The 22,846-nt window shown below is 41.7% G+C and overlaps 1 protein-coding gene across 1 annotated transcript in view; it reads right to left on the bottom strand.

Moving 5' to 3' along the window:
* PAX9 (paired box 9) overlaps positions 1-22,846 on the bottom strand; it is a 58,491-nt gene that overhangs the window by 23,723 nt on the left and 11,922 nt on the right. The window contains exon 3 of the mRNA XM_060759063.2: positions 12,168-12,313. Within this exon, the coding sequence (XP_060615046.1) occupies positions 12,168-12,313 (146 nt within the window). The remainder of the gene's footprint in view (positions 1-12,167; positions 12,314-22,846) is intronic.

The following is a 22,846-nucleotide window of genomic DNA, read 5'->3' as shown; positions in this document are numbered from 1 at the left end:
TCTTGAGGACGGCAGTGAAGCAGTGCAGGCGTGCATGTGCAAGATCTGAGAGGCAGAGAAGTAGGTACAGTAATAGGAAAATTACTGTATTGAAATCAAATCTGAAATTTTAAATTTTAAATGGGTGTGCGTTAGAAAAGGGGTAGTCTTATACAGCAAGTATATCCCAAGCATTATATTTTAACTGGAAAAGTTGGGGTCGGCTTATACGCCCAAATGTCCTATACACCAGAAAATACCGTAAATTCCTTTAATGTATTACCAGTTGGTTTGGGTGGTAATTCCTTTCTTTAAAAAAAATCAGCTTGATCAAGGTATCTCGTATCTAGAAGAAAATATAGGCTGGAATGTTTCTTACTATGAACCATCAGATAAATGCCCAAGTCCCATTAAATTATACTGTACCTGGCATAATTCACCCCAGAAAGCAAGAAGAGAGCCAGACGGTTTCTGCATACTTTAATTTCATATAAGTCCAGCCTCACCTATTTGTTGTATATACATTTTAAGGTTATGTGATTCTAGTTCCACTTATTTGCTAACAAATAACATAAGTGGTGCTCTTTGTGTATCTTTGGTCCTGACATTGTCAGCATTCAAACTATAAGAACACTGGGTAGTCTTTCCAGTTTTGCATCAATTACTCTGTAAAGTCTATTAACCATACAAATAAAACCAGCACCTATACATACATTTAGAATGAGAACTTTAGTAAGAAATATTTTGAATGAATAACCTACAGTATTCTTCCCCAAATGTAGTAAAATGTCCATGCTGGTGGGGTGATAATAAGACTTGACTTCCAAAAAGAAATCAAACCTTTCCAAGCTTTGTGTGTGATCCATTTATTTCTGAAAGGCTCACACAAGAGACTTGAGGCATTTTTAGCCTGATAAATCATGATTTAGTCCTGTATATCTTGTGCTCCACTTGTCAAAATACAGCCCACCAGCTCTATATTAAGGATTGTGTGATGTTTGACAATCCTCGGTTTTGTAGTCCCAGCCAGAGAACAAAACAAGAGATATCTCAAATATGATTTTCTATATAGTTGGTAAGGTGCCATTAGCTTTTCCTTTTATAAACTCTGCAGGCTTCTTTATTATTTCAGTGTAAAACCTAGATGGACATTGGATTTTAATTCTGGAAGGTCAGTCACATCCATGGAGTTCAAATACTTCCAAAAGATTCAAGAATGCCACTTGAAGGCATATCTTGTTTATGAAATGCTCATTAATGATGGTCAGTAAAGATGATCTAAAAAGAATGACTGCAACTGCACATGCTTCTTGCTTTATTGACTATCAAGGCGGAAGATAAAGAAAATTTTAGCACAAGATGGATACGAATGGTTGATGTGTACAGACTGTTTCACAGTGGCTTTACTTTATTATTCTGTGGACAAAATTACAGCAAAGCACCTGAGTTGTAGAAATTGATTGCTTTGGGTTCAGACAAATTCTCTTGTTATTACAAAAAATGTAGTGATATGGGAGAGTCCAAAGGCTTTGAAATCTCTCCAGGTACTCTCTAGGAAGAGACCTCATCCAGACCTCATCCAGTCCAAATGTTCAATTTTTTTCATTTGTCTAAGAGGAGCCCACAGTGGTGCAATGGGTTAAACCCTTGTGCTTGCAAGACTGATGACCAACAGGTCAGTGGTTCAAATCCAGGGAGAGTGGGTTGAGCTCCATCTGCCAGCTCCAGCTCCCCATGAGGGGACATGAGAGAAGCCTCCCACAGGGATGATTTTAAAAAAAACATCAACCATCTGGGCATCCCCTGGGCAATGTCCTTGCAGACGACCAATTCTCTCACACCACACTGGCAGTTTCTCAAATCGCTCCTGACATGAAAAAAAATGTCTAGGAGATAGCTTTGGAGTTCCTAACTCAGAAAAGTTTTGATTCTGAGTGAGTACATTTAGGCTATTATTATTAGTAGGTATAGTGCAGTGATTTTATGCACCAACAAATTATGATCTGCTAAAAATTCATTATTCTGCCACTATGGTATAGTAGTTTCATTTGATCATTGCACTGGAACTCCATAGGACCAGTGTTTGAATCCCTTCTAAGACACAAAAGTGTACTGGGTGACTATGGATAAGTCACATTCCCTCAGTCTGAAAGAAAAGTAATGGCAAATCTCTGATCAATAAATGTTGCCAAGAAAACCATATGCTACAGTCATTGTGGGCCAAAATCAACTGTACACCAATAAATGTACAGGATATATGTAACTACAATAATTATTTTATGAAATGTGATGCTATTTATGCATTTTCCCTGTATGGTTTTATATAACCCCCTGAAGAAGATCTTAAGAGCATTCTCAGAACAAATCAGGCTTTTAAACTAATAAACAGACCACCTTCTGAGCATCTGTGTTTACCTCCTGGAGAACCTCAGAATTGACAACACTTGGTGGGACAAATAGTGTGACCTGATATTAGGTAGTTTCCCGTTTTCTGAATAAATAAATAAATAAATAAAATTCTGAATGCTACACCACAAGTGCTTCCAATCAAAATGGGTTATTGGGAAGCAGGTCCCCAAAACTCTCTATAAACCTTTCTGAATAGAATCATAGAGTTGGAAGGGGCCTCATAGGCCATCCAGTCCAACCTCCTGTCAAGAAGCAGGAAAATCACATTCAAAGCACCCCCGACAGATGGCCATCCAGTCTATTTACTTATTTATTTATTTATTTATTTATTTATTTATTTATTTTATTTCACTTACTTATACCCCGCCCTTCTCACCCTGGGGGGGGGGGGGGACTCAGGGCGGCTTACAGAGGAGGCACAATTAGATGCCCAAATTGATTGACAAGCAATACAAAATACAAACAGTTCAACAATTAAATTAAAACATCAATGCATAATAAAACAATAAAACAATCTCATAAATAAATAAAACAATCTCATGCTCAGGGTTCAGAGTCCATATATTCATTCCATTCCATTTATCCTTGTCTATCGTCAGATCCTTAAGTTAGTTTTAAAAGCTTCCAAAGAAAAAGCCTCCACCACACTCTGGGGTAGAGAGTTCCACTGCTGAACAGCTCTCACAGTTAGGAAGTTCTTCTTAATGTTCAAGTGGAATCTCCTTTCCTGCAATTTGAAAACATTGTTCGGCATCCTAGTCTTCAGGGCAGCAGAAAACAAGCTTGCTCCTTCCTCCCTATGACTTCCCCTCACATATTTATACATAGCCATCATGTCTCCTCTCAGCCTTCTCTTCAACAGGCTAAACATGCCCAGCTCTTTAAGCCGCTCCTCATAGGACTTGTTCTCCAGACCACTGATCATTTTAGTCACCCTCCTCTGTCACATTCCAACTTGTCAATATCTCTTAAACTGTGTTGCCCAATACTCACCACTTGAACTTTCTTTTTCTCACCAGCAAAAAATCAATGATAATCTTTAAACAAATAATAAGAAATGCTCTAAAACAAGTCTATAAACAGGCATCCTCTATAAACTGTGGCCCTCCAGCTGTTTGGGCCTCCAACACCCAGAAACCCTAGTCAGCAAGTTCCATGATCAGGAATTCTGGGAGTTGGAGGCCAAATCAGCTGGAGGGCCGCAGTTTGAGGATGCTTGCTATAAAAAGACCTACATATATCTCAAAATTGATTAATTGTTTGCTGATGTGGAAAGTTGAAACTGTGATTATCTCGGATTTAAATTAAGTGTTAGTAATTTCTACTGCTGACAGATTCTCTGATTTGAATATAGACCATTAGCCTCTATTTGAGATCTTGGAAATCTCCAACAATGATTAGTAGTGTCCTTGGAATTGAATGGGGAAGATAAGCCTGCACTTGAGAAATTGCCAGTTACTGAGGATTTAAAAAATGCATGGAACAACAGCCAGATCCACAGACTTTGTGACAAACAATGCTTTTAACATTCCACATTGTTATTTCAGTCAGTGAATGCCTGCTTGATCTAATAACATGAGATACAGAAAGAAGGAAAAATTGGTGAGCAGCACACATGACCGCCACCATAAATGTACCTATTATAGAGTTGGAAGAGACCACAAGGGACATCCAGTACAACCCCCCCCCCCCCTAATATGCAGGAACACACAATCAAAAATACTAGGGGAATTGTTGTTATTTCTTGATGTGGACTTCTCAACACATGCCAGGGTCCTATCATTGGAAAGAGTAAGAGATGCAGTCATCTCATCCTAGGCTACTAAGTAAGGTGCCATACCACCTTTCTTGCATCTTCTTGGCTAGTTCGCTGCATAGGTTGGGGTAGGATACTAAACCACTACCAGTCTTCATTGGGTTCATCTGCTAGCCCAGTATAGGCTACGGTACATGGAATAGAGGGTGAACAATATTGTCCTATGTCTTAGCAGAATTGTAAGACAATGCCTTGAACCAAACTCGCCAAAAACATCTCTATAGTTGAGAATACAATGTAGCACTAAATAGATCTTTGATTCAGTTCACTGAGCCTCTTGTTGTGTTCATAAAACACAACCTGTTTAAGGATTATAAGAAAAGTGGAGGAACGGGTTCGGAATACTGAATCAGCAAAATAATGCAATTTAGTGTGGTTATCAGACAAATCAAGCACACCTAGAGCCAGTGGCAACAGTTTGGGTGATTCAGTTCAGCACCTTGGATAGGACCTTTCAAGTTCAGATTAAAATTGCGGGGGATTCACTGAGTCACTGGTAAAGAAGCCATAAACTATATTTGGATGAATCAAATTATTATTATTTTTTATTAGGTTTATTTATACCCTGCTTTTTCTCTCCTCAAAGGAAACTTGAAGCAGCTTGTTAACTATAAATTGATGTCTTCAATTTAGCAAATGCCTAAATTAAATTTCTCACCCCACAGCTTCACTAGAGTAGACCTACTCAATTAATTGGGGTTGCATAAGTGTTGCTTTAACATTTGTTTGCTGATTTAATGAGTTGAGTTTGGACTCACAACCAAATTTAAGATAGACACCTGAATCAACTACTTTTCCTGACTAATTATTAACATATCACACAAATACTTTCGTAATTCTTCCCACTAAATGCAGTTTTATATTGTCTATACTTTTACATCAGTGACAACTTCACTGCTCCATGGTAAACTCAAACTGCTCTAAATGTAATAAGCATTCAAGTGGTGAATCTGTTCCACTGACTTCAGGTCAACTGATATTCTATGGATGCAATTACAAAACCACCACTTCCTGAACAGAATTTGAGTCATCAGGTTTCATTCAGGAAACTCTGGAGATTAGGAAAACAGCATTCAGCCCTTAACCCACAGGCAAAACACGCATTTGACTATAAGAAGGCTGGAAAAATGCCTATAATGTCTCTCGATCTCATTATCTGCTCTGTTATTGAAAGGACAGGATATAAACTAATTAAATAAATAATCAATCAGTCCGAGTTTGACATGTGTAAAGGCAATAGGCAAGCAAATACCACTGGTGAGTGGGAAATAGTACAAACACTATATTTTTCTGTTCATTGATGTGAATGCAAATGCACAGCTTCCTATTTTCATGGGGAATAATGACCAAAAGTGTAAAGCAATTCAAGTTTTTCATTGAGCACCTTTTTTGAGCACCAACCAATCAATTAATTAATTTGACAGACTTTAGTGTATCACAAGATAGCAGTCTAACAGAGCTGCAATATTTTTCCTGATAAACTGGCCTGGCATGGCTTTCTACCAGAGATCAGAGAAGTTACTTTGGAGGTTCAAATCCCATGCCAGCATGTTATGCTCATTCGGGCTGAGAAGTTATGGGAGCAGAAGTTCTAAAATGTCATTTTTCTGAGCTATACATATTAAAGCCACCAATCAGTACCAAACAAAGGGATATCTTTTGTGTTCCTTTTTTTAAAAAAAAATGCCTGCACAACAGATTAAATTATAGTAACCTCAAAAATAGAGATGCTCATCCTTAACTTTCCTCTTTCCAATCTTTCTCATCTTTCCAACTAGCTTTCCAGAGTTTAAAATGGCAGATGCCAAATGACCAAGTAAAGTAATCTTACAATTACTCTTTCACACAAATATTTACTTATTTCTCAGTAAATTGGTCTAGCTCAGGCATGAGCAAACTTCGGCCCTTCAGGTGTTCAGACTACAACTTCCGCAATTCCTAACAGCCAGTAGGGTATTAGGAATTATGGGAGTTGAAGTCCAAAACACCTGGAGGGCTGAAATTTGCCCATGCCTGGTATAGCTGTTCACACTTCCAGTTTTACAGCAGACCCACCCAGACATTAGAAGAGTTACCACCATTCATGATGATAAGTAAGCCCATTTTTCCATTCTTGGGATGTCTGCTACTACTGATATCCTCTTATCGGGATCTTAATTGTATCCTCTTATCCTCCTGAGAAGAGAGGGAGATGGTATATAGGCAGCCCCTCATGCATCCCAACCATCTGTATTGTCTCTGACATCTTCTGCGTTTTGAGTTCTTTCCTGAAAGTGGTTAATATTATTTATAGCATACTAGCAAAAAATATTATTTTAATTAGGTATAAATTATAGTATATATGAAAGCAGAAATGAAGCATAGTCATCTTATTCCAGCAATGACTTAAAGATGTGTGGATGCTGATTTATGTATATCGATTTATTTTACTGTACGTAAATGCAAATTTATTTTCCCCATCCAAATCCAACTACATATGTTTATAGTTAAATAAACATATTACAGGGGTGTAGGAGAAAGAGAAACTCCAGCTTCATCAGCCCAGATTACACTAATAATTATTACTATTACACCTTTTGTAACTACGCCACATACTGGTTTGAAAAAACAGCAACAAAGGAGTCTTTGTTGCTCTCACCACACTAAACAAATGCAGCTACTAGCCTTCTGGAAACACTTATTTCCATCATTTTTACCACTGGATCATGAGATGAGCCAATATAACTATCCACATAGCATAGTCGGGCCAGGGGGGAATTCATGTTGCCCAATCTAAGGAAAACCTCTAAGCAGAGCTAATAGAAATATGAATGGTTCGTAGTTAATATGTGCAGGTACTCAGTACAGCATACCAAAATTATACAGTGCATAGTGAAAGCAAACACATCAATGATAGTACAAACTTCATATTCTTTGTATTCTGAAATATCTGGTTTCTTACTAAAGAAAGAGGCTGAAATCCTTTAATCACATAACTGGAAATAAGACTCAATTAACTCAGTGTATTCTGAGCAGATACATAAAATGTATTCGAACAGGGAATGAGAAGCCTGTTGAGGCATTGCAGTCTACTAATAACTGGTAAGTCATATCCTTCCTTCTCCTACAGTAAAATGATGATATGCAATGCAAATCTTCTCAAGAGTAAATCCCGTTGTGTTCAAAAGAGATTGGTCCATAGCCAAGTATATTTTGGGTTACTTAGGCCAACTCTATGGAACACTGACCCGCTTAATGAAAGCAGGGGAACCCTATGGTTCACAGGGAGGATGTGAACTTCAGGCTTCCCCATCTGCATTGCCAGCTTTTTTGGGTTTACACATCCACATCCAAGTCACCAGCCCAACCACTTTTCCTGCTGATTTTCTGTACAGCAAACTAATTTTGTCACTATGTAGCAGCTAGTAACTCTGATGAATAGCTTAATGAGATTAAGTACTTTTCATAAATTCTGATGTGAGCCACAGTGGCACAGTGGGTTAAACCCTTGCGCCAACTGAACTGCTGACCTGAAGATTGGAGGTTCAAATCCATGAGATGGAGTGAGCTCCCATCTGTCAGCTCCAGCTAGGGACAGGATAGAAACCTCCCACAGGATAGTAACACATCTGGGTGTCCCCTGGGCAACATCTCTGCATATGGCCAATTCTCTCACACCAGAAGCGACTTGCAGTTTTTTAAGTTGCTTCTGATACAATTTTAAAATACAAACAAATTCTGATTGCACATGTTTGCATTTCAGTCATTGGTGAAGTTGGCTTATTCTCATCGAATCCTTATTCAACCCAGGTAAACTTCATATGCCAAATGTATACATCTCTGCACCTCTAAATATCCTATACCACTATCACAGCCCAAAGACAGGGACTTTGGAAGCAACAAGAAACAAGATCCAATACCAAATTATGATTTAATAAAGACACAGCATAATAAAGACTGTGACACAGCAGTTTGAGCATAAGATTTGAACTCTGTGAGACCAGAGTTGGAATTCCTGATAAGTCATGGAAATCCACTATGTGACCTTGGACAAGTCACACTCTTTTATTTATTTATTTATTTATTTATTTATTTATTTATTTTGCTTCTATACCGCTGTTCTCAGCCCGAAGGCGACTCACAGCGGTTCACAACAATAAAAGACAGCAGAAATTCAATGTACAATACAAAAACAATTAACAGTCTAATCCTTTACACAATTAGTAACAGTAAACAGTCAACAGTTTAGCCTAAGAGAAAGGCAATGACAAACCTCCCAAGATTAAAACTTGCCAAGAAAACTTTAGGATAGAATCAGAGTTGACTTGAAGGCACATGAGACATAGAATGTATCTATACTGTAGAATTAATGCACATTTATAGCACTTTAACTGCCACTGTGTAATATAACACTTTGTGTATAAAGCATATGAATATTACAGATCTGAAAAATGTTTACAATAATTACGAAGCCATTTTAACATTTTTTTCAACTACAAACAAAAATAATTTTGACAACTTATCTTAAATAGATAAATAATTATTTTGACTAATACACATCCTTTGGAATAAATAAAACAAGAAGCTCCAAATCACATAACAGCATTAAAAGCGTGCTTATATTCTGTGCTGCATGGGAGTTGAGCAGCATTATTATCTTTTTAACAGGATGACCAGGATCAATGCAAATACCAATTCACTCTTTAATTAAATGAACAACAGCAACATTTTAATTCATTCTTTTCATCAAGGAGCTCAAGGTGGCAAACAAAAGACACCCATTTTAAACAAAACTGTTTGGGGGGAAAATACTATGGCTAGCCAAAAGGCAAGACCAACCCACCAGTAAGTCTGGGCCGTGTGTTTATATCTTTTGTCTACAGACATAGATGCCTTGAGAGGCACATCAAATTGGACATTTCAAGGACTAAGGTTTACAAGATAGTCAAGACATCAGACTTCTAAAAGTGCCCATAGGGTCAGGCAATGAGGAATAAATGCAGAAGAAAACAAATAAAAATAAGCAGTCACGGATATATGATAGCCTTAAGGACCCTCCAAGGCCTATTTAGCTGACCAATGAATATAGCAATTATGTGACAGTCTCCACAAATCCCCATTCAAAGGTGCCATTTAAAGGGTCAAAGTCATGCACAATGAAATCCCACTGATTTCAAGTTGGAAAGCAAAACACTTTTCTGCTTGCCTACTCAGAAGTAATTGTTCCTGAGCTCAATTGAACTGACTCACAGAGTTTGTTAAGTGAGTTTTGTCTATTGCTTAATTTGGCTTTAGTGATGTCCTTAGGAGCCTTGAGCATTTTTTAGAAGTGGAAAGGCAGACTAAAAATGCAAGAAATAAATAAATTAAAAACACTCAGGAACCGTACACACTCAGTCTCAAGAAGCTGCTGGGATTTATTTCTGAGTAAACATGCAAGGGATTGAGCACTATCTCTCTCTCTCATTTCAACCAGCACTACTTAAGAATGCTGTCTAGAAAAGACAAACACAAATTCCAATTTGGACACAATGAGCTGAGGCAAAGAGGGGATTTGGCTTTTGCAAAAAGAGAGCCCTACAAAGGTTTGCAAACCTATTCACATTTTAACAAAGGATGTGGCTAAATCTTGTTTGGTGGTGAGATAAAACAAGGCATCAAAGAAGAACAGCCCAAATCTTCAGGTTAGGGATCCATTCCACAAGAAAGGCCTATTAACAGTTTGTTATTGGGAGGCTAACATGAGGAGTTGGCTCCCTGGGAGAAACTCTGAGCCAGGATAATGCAGTACAAAGTCAAACAGCATTGAAAGTCCTTCCAGACAGGCCCTATATCCCAAGATCTGGTTCCAGGTTTTCTGTTTATCCCAGATTATCTGGCAGTGCAGACTCATATGATCCAGTTTAAAGCAGAAAAGGTGGGCTCAGATCATGGGATATAGGGCCTGTCTGGAAGTTCCCAAAAGCAACCAGAAACGATTTACTCCTACAGTCAGATCTTCAAAGGATGCATCTACACACTGTAGAATGAATCCAGTTTGACTACAATGGCTCAATGCTATGGAATCATGGGAGCTGTAGTTCACAAGGCTTTTATGCCCCTTCCACACAGCTGAATAAAATCCAACATTTTCTGCTTTGAACTGGAATATATAGCAGTGCGGACTCAGATAACCCAGTTCAAAGCAGATAGTTTGGGATTTCCTGCCTTAATATTCTGGGTTATATGGCTGTATGAAAGGGCCCTTAGCCCCCTCTGTCAAATTTTTTGGAGCCTCACCAAACTACAATGCCCAGGTTTCCACAGCATTGTTATGGCACAGTTTAAGTGGTGTCAAACTGTATTAATTATACTGTGTAAATGCACCCAAAGTCACTTGAGAAAGTAAGTTGTTCCACCTCCTGTAGCAAATCTTGGGTCCCTTCCACACGGCTGATTAAAATCCCACATTATCTGCTTTGAACTGGAATATATGGCAATGTGGACTCAAATAACCCATTTCAAAACAGATATTGTGGGATTTTCTGCCTTGATATTCTGGGTTATATGGATGTATGGAACAGCTCTTGGAAATGATATGGAGCCCTGAGAAAGTATTGCTCTGGACTGTAACTCCACATGCAGGCTGTAGGAGTTGTCCTCCAAAATATACCCTTTCCAAGCTTTTTCTTTTTCTTTTTCTTTTTTTTTTGGGGGGGGGGGAGATATTTCCATTCCTTGGGCACAAACTGAGTGCTTTATCAGCATAATTCCCTGGCAAATTACAGCTTTGGTGAATTTTAGAAGGTTTTCTCAAAAACCCACTTTTTACAATCACTCAATTCAATCAGTCCCCCCCCCCCCTAAAAATGACAGCTGGGGTGATGGAAGTTCACCTCCAGCCAAACATTCTCTGGAGGGGGGATGGAAGGACAGGCTGGGAGGGGGACAAGGAATAGCCAGCTGTCCAAAGGAGGGCGGGGGCAGGGGAATTCAACTGGAAAGAATTGGGGGAAGAGAGGATGAAAAGGCCAAAGAGTTGCCAGCTGCCTGCCTATAGGATCGCTCTGAAAGTCTAATTTTGCCACAGCCCCCTTCTGGTAAGAACCTCGAGTGGGCCTCGAACAAAAGATTCCAGCTTTCCATCTATAATCTCTTTCTCTTTCTACCCATCTGTGAAAGAGAACACATTTCATGTAACTAGTAGCTTCACGTAACGAAATATTAAATTTCAAAACCAAGGAAGAAAGTTATATCCTACTCCTTTCCAAAGAGTGGGCCATGGGATTAGAAGCCTGTAGCACAAACCTGTGCCTGTTTATTCAACCATTGACTTTGATGAGACTTAATCCTTAGATGTGGACTTGGTAGGGCTAAACGAGGCATGGGCAAGCTTCGGCCCTCCAGGTGTTTTGGACTTCAACTCCCACAATTCCTAACAGCCTCAGGTCCTTTCTTTTTGCCCCTCAGTCACTTAAGTGGAAAAGGGTCTGACGCTGTTAGGAATTGTGGGAGTTGAAGTCCAAAACCTCTGGAGGGCCAACGTTTGTCCATGCCTTGTTTAGCCCTACCAATCCAAAACACCCAGAGGGCCAAAGTTTGCACATGCCTGGTTTAACTGCATTGAACGGCATAATAGGGCGGTATTGATGGGTCCCCAGGGCCCTAGAAGCTTGGCCAGGGTTTCCAGGAACTCAAGTCCAGACCTGCTAGAGGACCAAAGTTTACAGGAGAACTTAGACTGAGAATTCTCAAGTTCCCCCATGCAGTGCAAATCCCAGCATCATGTAGCATGGAATTGTGATAGTGAAATGGAATTGTGGAATCATTATCATTATATTTTGCTGAAGGCCCCAGTTCCTGTTGAGACAATGCCCAGAAAGGGGGCCCTACAGGCCTTGAGTGCACCTGCTTATTTCATTGCAGCAGAACCACTTAGTTCTCCCAAGGACCTCCTTGCCCTCTCTCCCTTCCTCTTCCCTCCTTGACCCCCAGTGGCTCTTACCTGGCTGTACTTGGCTTCTTGCTCCAGGGAGCCTTTGTCCAGGCCATTCACCGCCATGTGTTGAGCCGTGGCTGCGAACCCGCTTCTGCTGAGGCTGCTGCTCCATTCCTCGATCTTGGGGCTGTGGTATGGAGAGCTCTCGCTCACTGCAGGCAAATAGGAGGAGGGGAGATGAATGAAGAATAGGCAAGGAGTGGCAGGAGGACCGGTTTCTACAGAAGTCAAGCTCCCAGTGGAAAGAAAACTTGGGGCACATCTAGACTACAAGAAAGGAGATTCCATCTGAACATTAGGAAGAAGTTCCTGACTGTGAGAGCTGTTCAGCAGTGGAACTGTCTGCCCCAGAGTGTGGTGGAGGCTCGTTCTTTGGAGTCTTTTAAAAAGAGGTTGGATGGCCATCTGTTGGGGGTGCTTTGAATGTAATTTTTGGCAAAAGTATGATAGCTGGGACCCAATGCAGGTAGTGCTATGCGAGTTGCGTAATGCGGCTCTAAATTAGAGAAGGGAACATGTGCACCAGACACAGAACCACGTGCACGAGAGACCGCACACAGTGAGAGATGCAGCTACGACAGAGTCGACAAGGTAGTTCGGTAGAAGGGGGGGGCAGCCTGATGTAAGCTATCCGGAGATCCTATGCAAAGTAGTTCAGTAGAAGGGGTAAATCCTATGCAAGGTAGTTCAGTAGAAATCCAGTCACTCTTACATTACTTCACTGTTATCCTGTCCCATCTGAGTTACATTACTTCACTGGTATCCTGCCACAGCTGCATCTTTCACATGGTGTGCTGTCTCGTGCAGTGTTCCCTTCTCTAATTCAGAGCCACATTGCGCAAACAGCATAGTGCTACCAACACTGGGTCCCAGCTATCGTACTTTTGCCATGATTTTCCTGCTTCTTGGCAGGGGGTTGGGCTGGATGGCCCATGAGATCTCTTCCAACTCTATAATTCTATTAAACCCAAATTTCTCCATCAGAGTGAAGCTGTGGATGCTGCTTCCATTTGGAGGCCGGCATCTGCATCGATAAGGCAGGCCTGGGCAAACATGGGTGCTTTGGACTTTAACTCCCAGCAAAAGTATTATAGCTGGGACCCAGTGCTAGTAGCGCTATGCTGGTTGCATAACACAGCTCTGAATTAGAGAAGGAAATACGTGCGCCAGACAGCATACCGAGTTAGAGATGCAGTTGCGGCAGGATACCAGTAAAGTAATGTAACGCAGGTGGGAGAGGATAACAGTGAAGTAATGTAAGAGTGACTGGATTTCATTCATTTTTCATCACTGCTCATTTTTACCCCCTCCTTTCTATCCTTCCTTGAACATATTTACATACGATGTCTGGATAGCCTACATCACTATGCTTGGCTGTTACTCCTCCCCCTTTCTACCAAACGGCCTTGCCTAGCATCTCCAGATAGCCTACATCAGTATGCTTGCCTGTTCACCCCTCCCTCTACCTTGTTGACTCTGTCATAGATGCGTCCCTCACTGCGTACAGTCACGCATGTGCTGCTGTGTCTGGCGCACATGTTCCCGTCTCTAATTCAGAGCCACGTTATGCAACCAGCATAGCGGTACCAGCACTGGGTCCCAGCTATCATACTTTTGCCCAACTCCCACAGTTACTAACAGGCTCAGGCCCTTTTCTTTTAAGCAGTGGGGGAGGAGAGGGGGAAAACAGGGCCTGAGGCTGTTAGAAATTGTGGAAGTTGAAGTCCAAAACACCTGGAGGGCTGAAGTTTGCCCATGCCTGATCTAAGGCCTCCAACCAGTCTGAGGGCTTCACATGTGACATGAATTAAATCACTCCCTTCTTTGCAGGTTTCACACCAACCTAAGTGGTTAATGATGGGAATCAGAGCTGTTAGGCTCAAAGATAACCTTCACTTGGGGTGATTCCACAAAATATAGCAGAGTGCCAGAAACACAGTCCATAACCAGCAGAAGCTTGCATGAAGTGAGCAAGGATTCATCTCCATTCAACAGGATGGAACAGGATTGCAGGAGCCACAACTTCATAGATTCTAAAATAACATGTTTATTAAAGTCAAAAGAAATCCATTCTGGAAATAAAAAGTTCTTGGAAGGGACTACCTTACTAAGCTATCTTCTAATAAAAATAGAGGATAAAAATAAGGAAATATCCATGCAGACTGACCACATGGCCAAAACAGGGCAATTAAGCCAGGGCAAGCAAAATACCTTTAAAGAGGAAGTTATTTCATCCCTCACAGATATCACATTGCTACCACACTGTCTTCTCCTATGAAAAGAAGAGTGGGTCCCCAGATGTTTTGGCCTTCAACTCACAGAAATCTTAACAGCTGGTAAACTGGCTGGGATTTCTGGGAGTTGTAGGCCAAAACACCTGGGGATCCACAGGTTGAGAACCAATGGTCTAGACTACTTGAAGGACTCTCTCTCCTTCTCCCTGTTTCAAAACTAAGGTCATGCAGAGAGCCTCCCTCCTCCCTTCCTGGACTCTTTTGGTGGGAACATGCAGAAGGGCACAACATTTCAAATTTCTGGGTTGCTGTGAGTTTTCTGGTCTGTATGGCCATGTTCCAGAAGCATTCTCTCCTGATGTTTCGTCCACATCGATGGCAGGCATCCTCAGAAGTTGTGAGGTCTGTTGGAAACTAGGAAAGTGAGGTTTATATATCTGTGGAATGCCCAAGATGGGAGAGAGAACCTTTGTCTGTTCGAGACAAGTGTGAATGTTGCAGTTGGCTGCCTTGATTAGCACTGAATAGTCTTGCAGCCTCAAAGCCCAGCTGCTTCCTGTCTAGGGGAATCCTTTGTTGGGAGGTATTAGCTCGCTCTGATTGTTTCCTGTCTGGAATTCCCCTGGGTTATTTTTTAGTGTTGTTCTTTATTTAGTGTCCTGTTTTTAGAGTTTTTTTATACAAAATTATTGGTTCATGTTCCCATTTTACTGGGCTTTGAGAAATGTATTGCCCTAGATTTGTGCTTTTTTATAAAAAATATATTATGTCTTTTAATAACCTTTAATGGATTTTTTAAACGATAGATTGTTTTTATAGCTATAGACTGCTTTAAAACACATGGCTAGATACAGCACGGTGTAGTAATGGTTTGAACATTGAATTCTGTAGACTCTGGTTGGGAGACCATGGAACCCGTAAATGAACAAAACAATAATACATTATAACAATAATTTCCCCCTTACTTAGAAGTTTTTGTTTTGTTTTGTTTTTTGGCTTTGGAGTGAACTACTTTTCTTTTCTAAAATGATTTTATTTAAACTGCAGTACTCATGTCTGCCAGATTAATTCTTCCTCTTCGCAGTTGCCTAGTGGTAAATCCTTTTGAACTGTCCTCTCAAGGAAACCGGTTCAGGACCGGCGTGTAAACGAGCGATGGGTGCGGTCTGGGTCTAAAAGTATCCAGGGAAAGCCATGCATTGGGTCTGAAATCCTTTCTTCTTGGGAGGGAAGGCTGCGAAACTCATCAAGTGGCCTTGACCCGGATAAAAACAGGTGTTCCTGCCTCAAAACATTGCCTCGATCCGAAAGTCTTGCGTGCAGCGGACTTGCTCCCGTCCGGAGACCACATTCACACGTGCAGCTTGCATACGCGTTTAATGAAAATTACTCCCAAATAAGCGTTTGGATTTGAGTATTTGGTGTTGTGAGCCTAACAAACCCCAATAAGCCCATTCATTTGGGTTGTGGGTCGTCTCTTCTTCTAACCCTTCAATATACTTCTTGGAGGCGGCCCCACCCCACCCCCGCGCAACGTGTTAAACCCTTGTGCCGTGACCGAGGTTCGAATCTGGGCAGCGGGGTGAGCTCCCTTCTGTCAGCTCCAGCTCCTCGTGCGGGGACAGAAGAGGAGCCTCCCATAGGATGGTAAAACATCCTGCCGTCTCTTGGGAACGTCCTTGCAGATAGCCAATTTTCTCACGCCAGAAGCAATTGCAGTTTCTCAAGTCGCTCCAGACAGGAGATAGATGATACATAGATGATAGATAGATAGACAGACAGACAGACAGACATCCTATGTTGTATGTTAGTATGGGATATATATTTAAGAGGAAAAGGAATCTCAGATAGAAAGTTTTGGGGATTTATGTCTATAATGCTTGTGGTGTGGTCTCCTCTGGAGATTTTTAGGCAGAGGCCGGGTGGCCATCTGTCGGAGTTGCTTTGATTGTGTGTTCCTGCATGGCACAAGGGAGTTCATCTGGACGGTCCTGGGGGTCTCTTCTGATTCTATGCTGTATGTTAGTATGAGATTTATTCCTGTGTGGAGCTTATTGCTGAGTAGACGTACCCTCACTAGCTGGTGGGCGTCTTTCCAAAAGCATAAATTCTGTCGAAGTCAAGGGAGACCTTAGCCGTGGTTTTCACAACAAGTCTTAAATTCTTATTTTTTTATGGGAAATGTCCGGCGGCTCTCGATCCCAGTAGGATGTTTGTTTGGGGGGGGGGGGGGGGCACTGATCCCATTTCATTCCCAACCCCCCTTTCACCATGAAGTACTCCTAGTGGGACCCTGTCCTGGTTTACCAGGCAGCCCTAACCTTCTGCAGCAAGAACGCGCCTGCCTCGCATCCCTTCACCACCTACGACTGAAAAGTGGTTGGACTTTCGATTTCTAAGTGTGGAAAATGAATCACAAACCGGTGAAGGGCCGGTGGGTGAACACAGAAAATAGAATGAAATGAAACAGATATTAAAATTAAACAACTAGTGAGGTTGTTGTGTGGCTGTCTATGGCGACCCTAAGGTGAATCTAGAGGAGGGGGTTTGGCAAGATTTTTTCGAAGAGGAGTTTCCTTTGCCTTCGAGAATGAGAAAGTGTCAAAACATCTGGGTGTCCCCTGGGCAACATCCTTGCAGACGGCCAATTCTCTCACACCAGAAGCGACTTGCAGTTTCTCAAGTCGCTTCTGACACGACAAACACACACACACACACACACAAACTCAATGGACTGAGAGCTGAAGCAGGTATTCCAAAGCTCAAACCACACCTTCCTTGCTCTCTGTACTGCCTTATGGCCGTTTCATAGTACAGTCTAACGGCATTTAAACTGCATTATAAAACTGCTATGTGTCAATTTTCGGCATAAAAAGGGGCCTAAGGAGAACTTTAACAAGTTTGTCCCCCCCCCCCCCCGAGGCTGAGAGTGTGTGATTTGACCAAAGTGAAAAGGTCCGGAAGTCCTAGTCCAGAGCTCAAACCACCACACCATGAAGGTGAATATGACACTAAATACTGCGACATGTAGAATAATCACAGGATGTCTTAAACCTACATCTGTTGATAGATTCTATAAACTACCTGGCATTGTCCCCTCCCATGTGAGATGAGACGTTGGAAATAAGGTTGAACAGGATGAACGCCATCCACTATATAACTATCAGCCTCTTCCCAGTAGACTTAAATCAAGGAAAATTTTAATGAGAACCACCACTCTTCTAAATGTTCTTCCAGCAACAGCAAGGGTATCCCTCTGGGCAGCTACACCAGGAAATCCCAACTGGATGGCCCCCACCAAGCTCTTCCTCCAGTGACAAACCAAGAATGGGCAACTTGGAAGTCCCTGAACAGACTTAGAAGCAGAGTGGGAGGATTAAAACACAACCTGGCAAAATGGCATTACGTAGACCAGGGCTCCTCAAACATTTTAAACAGACGGCCAGGTCACAGTCCCACAAACTGTTGAAGGGCCGGGTTATAATTTGAAAAAAAAATGAATAAATTCCTACGCACACTGCACATACCTTATCTGTAGTGCAAAAACACTTTAAAACAATACAAGAATTAAAATGAAGAGACTGTGGAGCAGAACAAACAACTCAGCATCTGTATGCTTGCCCACAGTGCCCTGCCTCATGCACAGAGGAAGATATGTTTAAAAGCTACCAACAATGTGGTCGCTGTTGCCCGTTTATGATTTTCTCAGTTTTAGATAAGCTACTTTATGCAGTGCTTTTGTTGCGAAATGCTTGCTCTCAAAACACGTGTGTATACATACTACTGAAGTCAGCCCATCCCTTGGTCTACAGGTGGAGGAAGAAAGAAGAGTGCATAGGAAGCTGCCCAGGAAACAGTTCCATCTTGTCTCCTGCGTATGCCATCAGTTGGGAACCCCTCCCCTCAGCGCCAACTGTTGTTCAGGGCCAGGGTGAAGAGAGTGGGGGCCAGGGGGGCAGTTCCATCTTGTCTCCTGCGTATGTCATCAGTTGGGGACCCCTCCCCCAGCACCCACTACCACTCTGGGCCAGAGTGAAGAGAGGGGGGGCCAGGGGACAGTTCCACCATGTCTCCTGTGCTATGCTAATAATATAATGAAATATAATATAATATAATATAATAATATAATATAATATATTGTATATACATATATTTATAATATAATACAATATAATACTAATAATATGATATTATATATATTATATTACATGTAATATTACTGATAATATTACAATATAATTGTATAGTACAATATAGTTATATATAATAGTACTGATGTTGTACTATGCTAATAACATTGTGTGTGTGTGTGTGTGTGTGTGTGTGTGTATATCTTGTAAGCCGCTCTGAGTCCCCTTTGGGGTGAGAAGGGCGGCATATAAATGTAAACAAATAACAAATAACAAATAAATAGAAGGCGAGTCAATCTGTCAGTGTTGGCAAGCCAGGGAGTCCAGGATTTCTGGCTACCCCACCTTTTAAGAAATGACCCCTCAACACACAGAGACTTTTCCGAACTGGTGTCGGGAGTCAGTTTTTACGGGAAGAATTGTAAATTCAGTTCAGTCGAACTCAAGGTTCACTATGACGAATTTCCTCGGCCTTGCCCAGCATAAGCAGCCAACCTTTGTCTGCTCGCTGGAAGTAATTAATACTGTGAAAGAAGTACAGTACGAATGCACAGCCCTGAGAAACTATAAGGAGGATTGGGTCTAGTAGGCCGTACCATAAAGTTCCCTAAATAGAATCTGCTGGGAATCTCCAGCTTTCAGAGGAATGTGCTTTTGGAGTGGGGTAAAGGGATCCTAACCTGTTTCAGCAGGGCCCAAACACTGAAAAAGGAGCAACTTCTACTGAAATCCATGGATTTTGAGACAAAAGTATTTCAAGATACATCTCTGAAGGAAAACAGTCATTTCTCCCTCTCAGCTAGAAGCCGAAACAGTGTTAAATACCATGTTCATACTTTTGGGGGAAATTAATTCAAATTAATCCAAATTTATATTTGCTTATATCTAAATATGTATGTCACACTAGAGAATGAATCGACTTTAAATCAGGTTACTACCTCCCGCAGAATTCTGGGGTTTGTAGTTTAGGGAGGAACCTTTAACAGCCTCACTAAACTACAAACCCCAGAATTCTGTAGGAGGCAGAAACCGGGTTTAAAGTGGGTTCATTCTCTACTGTGATGAAATTGAAAGTGCATATTGTGCATGAGAATGTGTAGACACTCGGAGATACAATTCCTTCTAATTACACTATGGACCTACTAGAGAATAAATCCACTTTAAACCCGGTTTCTGTCCACTGCAAAATTCTGGGGTTTGTAGTCCAGTGAGGAGCCTTTCGCAGCCTCACTAAACTACAAACCCCAGAATTCTGTAGGAGGCAGAAACCAGATTTAAAGTAGATTCATTCTCTAGTGTGATAAAGTAGTATGTAACACGATTTTTGTTCCTGGGTTATGAATGTAATTTCCTAATTGGTCCTATCTAGAAGTTTATTAAACTGATTTTTGTTTTGTTTTTGCGGGACATTCTGCAGAATATTTGGCTATAGTTTTTCAATTAATATCTCTTAAAGTCTCAACCAATTCAACACAGATTGTGTCAGCCACAAAAACGAAGCTTCTGGAGCATAATCACTATTTTCAAAGTAAGTACTGCACACTTAAACCGGAAATAACACTTTCAAACCAGGAACAGAAAAAAAATCGCATTTTGTTGCATAGGGAGATAGAGGGAATTTTATATATGCATGTGTATCAATCATTTGTCAAAATTTTGTGTATCTCAAAATAATCATTGTGTGAATAATAACAATAATAACATTTATTTATTTATTTATTTATATCCCTCCCTCTTTCCTTAGGAAATCATTTCTATCAATCATTTGCATGGCTACCAATTATATCTATCTATCTATCTATCTATCTATCTATCTAGGGAAAATACAATCTCTTCCAAGCATTTATAGTTTAAGGGGCACTGTATTTCCAGAGATAAAAACTCTGCCTTTTATGGGTTGCTGTGAGTCTTCCGGGCTGTATGGCCATGTTCCAGAAGCATTCTCTCCTGACGTTTCGCCTGTATCTATGGCAGGCATCCTCCGAGTTTGTGAGGTCTGAGGATGCCTCCCATAGATGCAGGGGAACCGTCAGGAGAGTATGCTTCTGGAAAATGGCCTTACAACCTGGAAAACACACAACAACCCAGTGATTCCGGCCATGAAAGCCTCTGACAATACATCTGCCTTTTATGTTCAAGAATGTGCAGATGAAATCCGTATGTGAGGACTGGTTTGAATATTGGACTTTAGAGACTAAGGTTCAGGTCGTCCCCCCCAAGTAAATCCATTGAGTGACCTTAGGAAAGCCACACACTCTCAGCCTCAGAGGAAAGGAAAGTCCCTTGTGAATCAATCTCGCCAAGAATAACCTGTGATAGATTCACCTTAAACTCACCATAAATCAGAAACAACTTAAATTGCACAAGAAATACAATATACAATCACTCTCATTCGATCACATCTCAATGTAGACATTCCCTGAGTATGAACCCATGCGGGATCTAAGTCTAATTTCGAGTGAGCAAAATCGAAGTTATTTTTTCGTAACTTCGGGTCGGGTTGCATCGCCATCAGACAGGTTTCGCCTTTCCAGGTCTCAAAAACCCGGTCACAATTTATGACTGGGTGGAGGTGGCCGTCCTCTAAAATCCCTAACACATTCTAGGTTTAATACAGTGTGTTCCATTCAAAGGAGCTGGAATAAAATGTCTTAAAGGGATGTTTAAGCCGCTCTTGGGCGGTTCTACTTCTACTCCGGAATGCCTCTTACTCCAGAGTAACCCAAGTGCTGTAGTTGTGTGTGCGTTTCTTTTAATTAGGTCCACCTGGCATGGCTGGAGTGAAGCTTTCGTTCAGAGCAGGGTTGCATTTATAAGATCCAAAGGAAAGAATGGGAAAACTGCAAGAACTTGATCCCCTAATCAAGTTATGTGCGGAAATTAAGTTTATGTAGGACAAATGTGAATGGAAAGATCTGGCATTCCGTCTTCCGTACAGTTTCCAACATCCCTCCCCCCTCCCTCCCCGAGTTATTGCATCCTAACACGAAGGAAGGAAATTGTAGGGCCTAACCGGATTAAGAACGACCCTAGAGCGGTTCAAATTTGTCCATCATTCCGCTCGTTGACAGCCACTGCGGAGTGATAACTAGGTGGATTGGGTGGAAGCGCGTTACAGACATGGTAAATAAAGAACAACAGCGGGATTCCAGACAAGTAACAATCAGGTCCAGCTAACACCTCCCTACAAAGGATTCCCCCAGGCAGGAATCAGCCAGGCCTTGAAGCTGCAAGGCTTTACAATGCTAATCAAGGTGATTAATTGCAACATTCACACTTGCCTCAATCAAACAAGAATTCTTTCTCCCACGAGATCCATCCTGCTCCTCCTCTCTAGATATAGATATATAGAGATATAGAGATACAGCTTAGAGACTTTTGTTATGAAATATGAGGGACGGCTACGGGCACTGGGACAAAGGGTACCTCTAGAATGAAGGCAGTTTGGAACCACTTAACTGTCAAGGCTGGAGAATATAAGTCGTGTGGGTTGTAGTTTTACAGGATCTTAAGCCTCCTCTGTCGAAGACAGCCGGTGTTTCACCAGACTATAAATCCCAGGATTGCACAGTCATGGCAGATAAAGTAGTGTCCAACTGTATTAATTATTCAGTGGAGTCCCCTTGGCCCAATGGGTTAAACCCTTGTGCAAGCAGGGGTGTTCAAATCGGGGAGCGGGGTGAGCTTCCATATGTCAGCTCCAGCTCCTCATGAGGGGGACATGAGAGAAGCTTCCCGCGGGATGGGCAAACATCCGGGTGTCCCCGGGCAACGTCCTTGCAGACGGCCAATTATCTCACACCAGAAGCGACTTGCAGTTTCTCAATCTTCAGTGCAGATCCACCCAAAGCCCACTGGGTCCCACGGACTGCAAGACAGTTTCCTTCCAAAGCCGATACTCGTAGCAAGACCCAGTGAAATCGAGCAAATGCATGGAGTGGAATCAAAGCCCTTCGCTACTGTTGGGAAGAGACTCCATATGGATGTAACACCCAGGTCAATGTGTTTTTGAAGGGTGTGGATCAGCGGGATTGGCAGTGGTTTTTCTCTGGAGGTTTTTAAACAGAACAGGGATGACCATCTGTCAGGAGTGCTTGGTTTGGTGTTCCCGGGTGGCCCTTGTGGGGTCTTCCAACTTTATGATTCTACCTACATTCAAGAATGGGCAAATCTCTCAGCTTCATAGGGCAAACTCCTTTCTGAGCAAAGCCTTGGTCGGAAACCACCTGGATAGGGCCTTAGAGAAGCCAAAAAGGTGCGTCTACAGCAGGTACGGGGAAACCCAGGCTCAGAGGCCGGGTGCGACCCCTTGGACTCTTTT

This window comes from Anolis sagrei, chromosome 1, assembly GCF_037176765.1.
Source record: "Anolis sagrei isolate rAnoSag1 chromosome 1, rAnoSag1.mat, whole genome shotgun sequence".
Classification (NCBI taxonomy): Eukaryota; Metazoa; Chordata; class Lepidosauria; order Squamata; family Dactyloidae; genus Anolis; species Anolis sagrei.
This window is presented reverse-complemented; position numbering and strand designations above follow the sequence as displayed.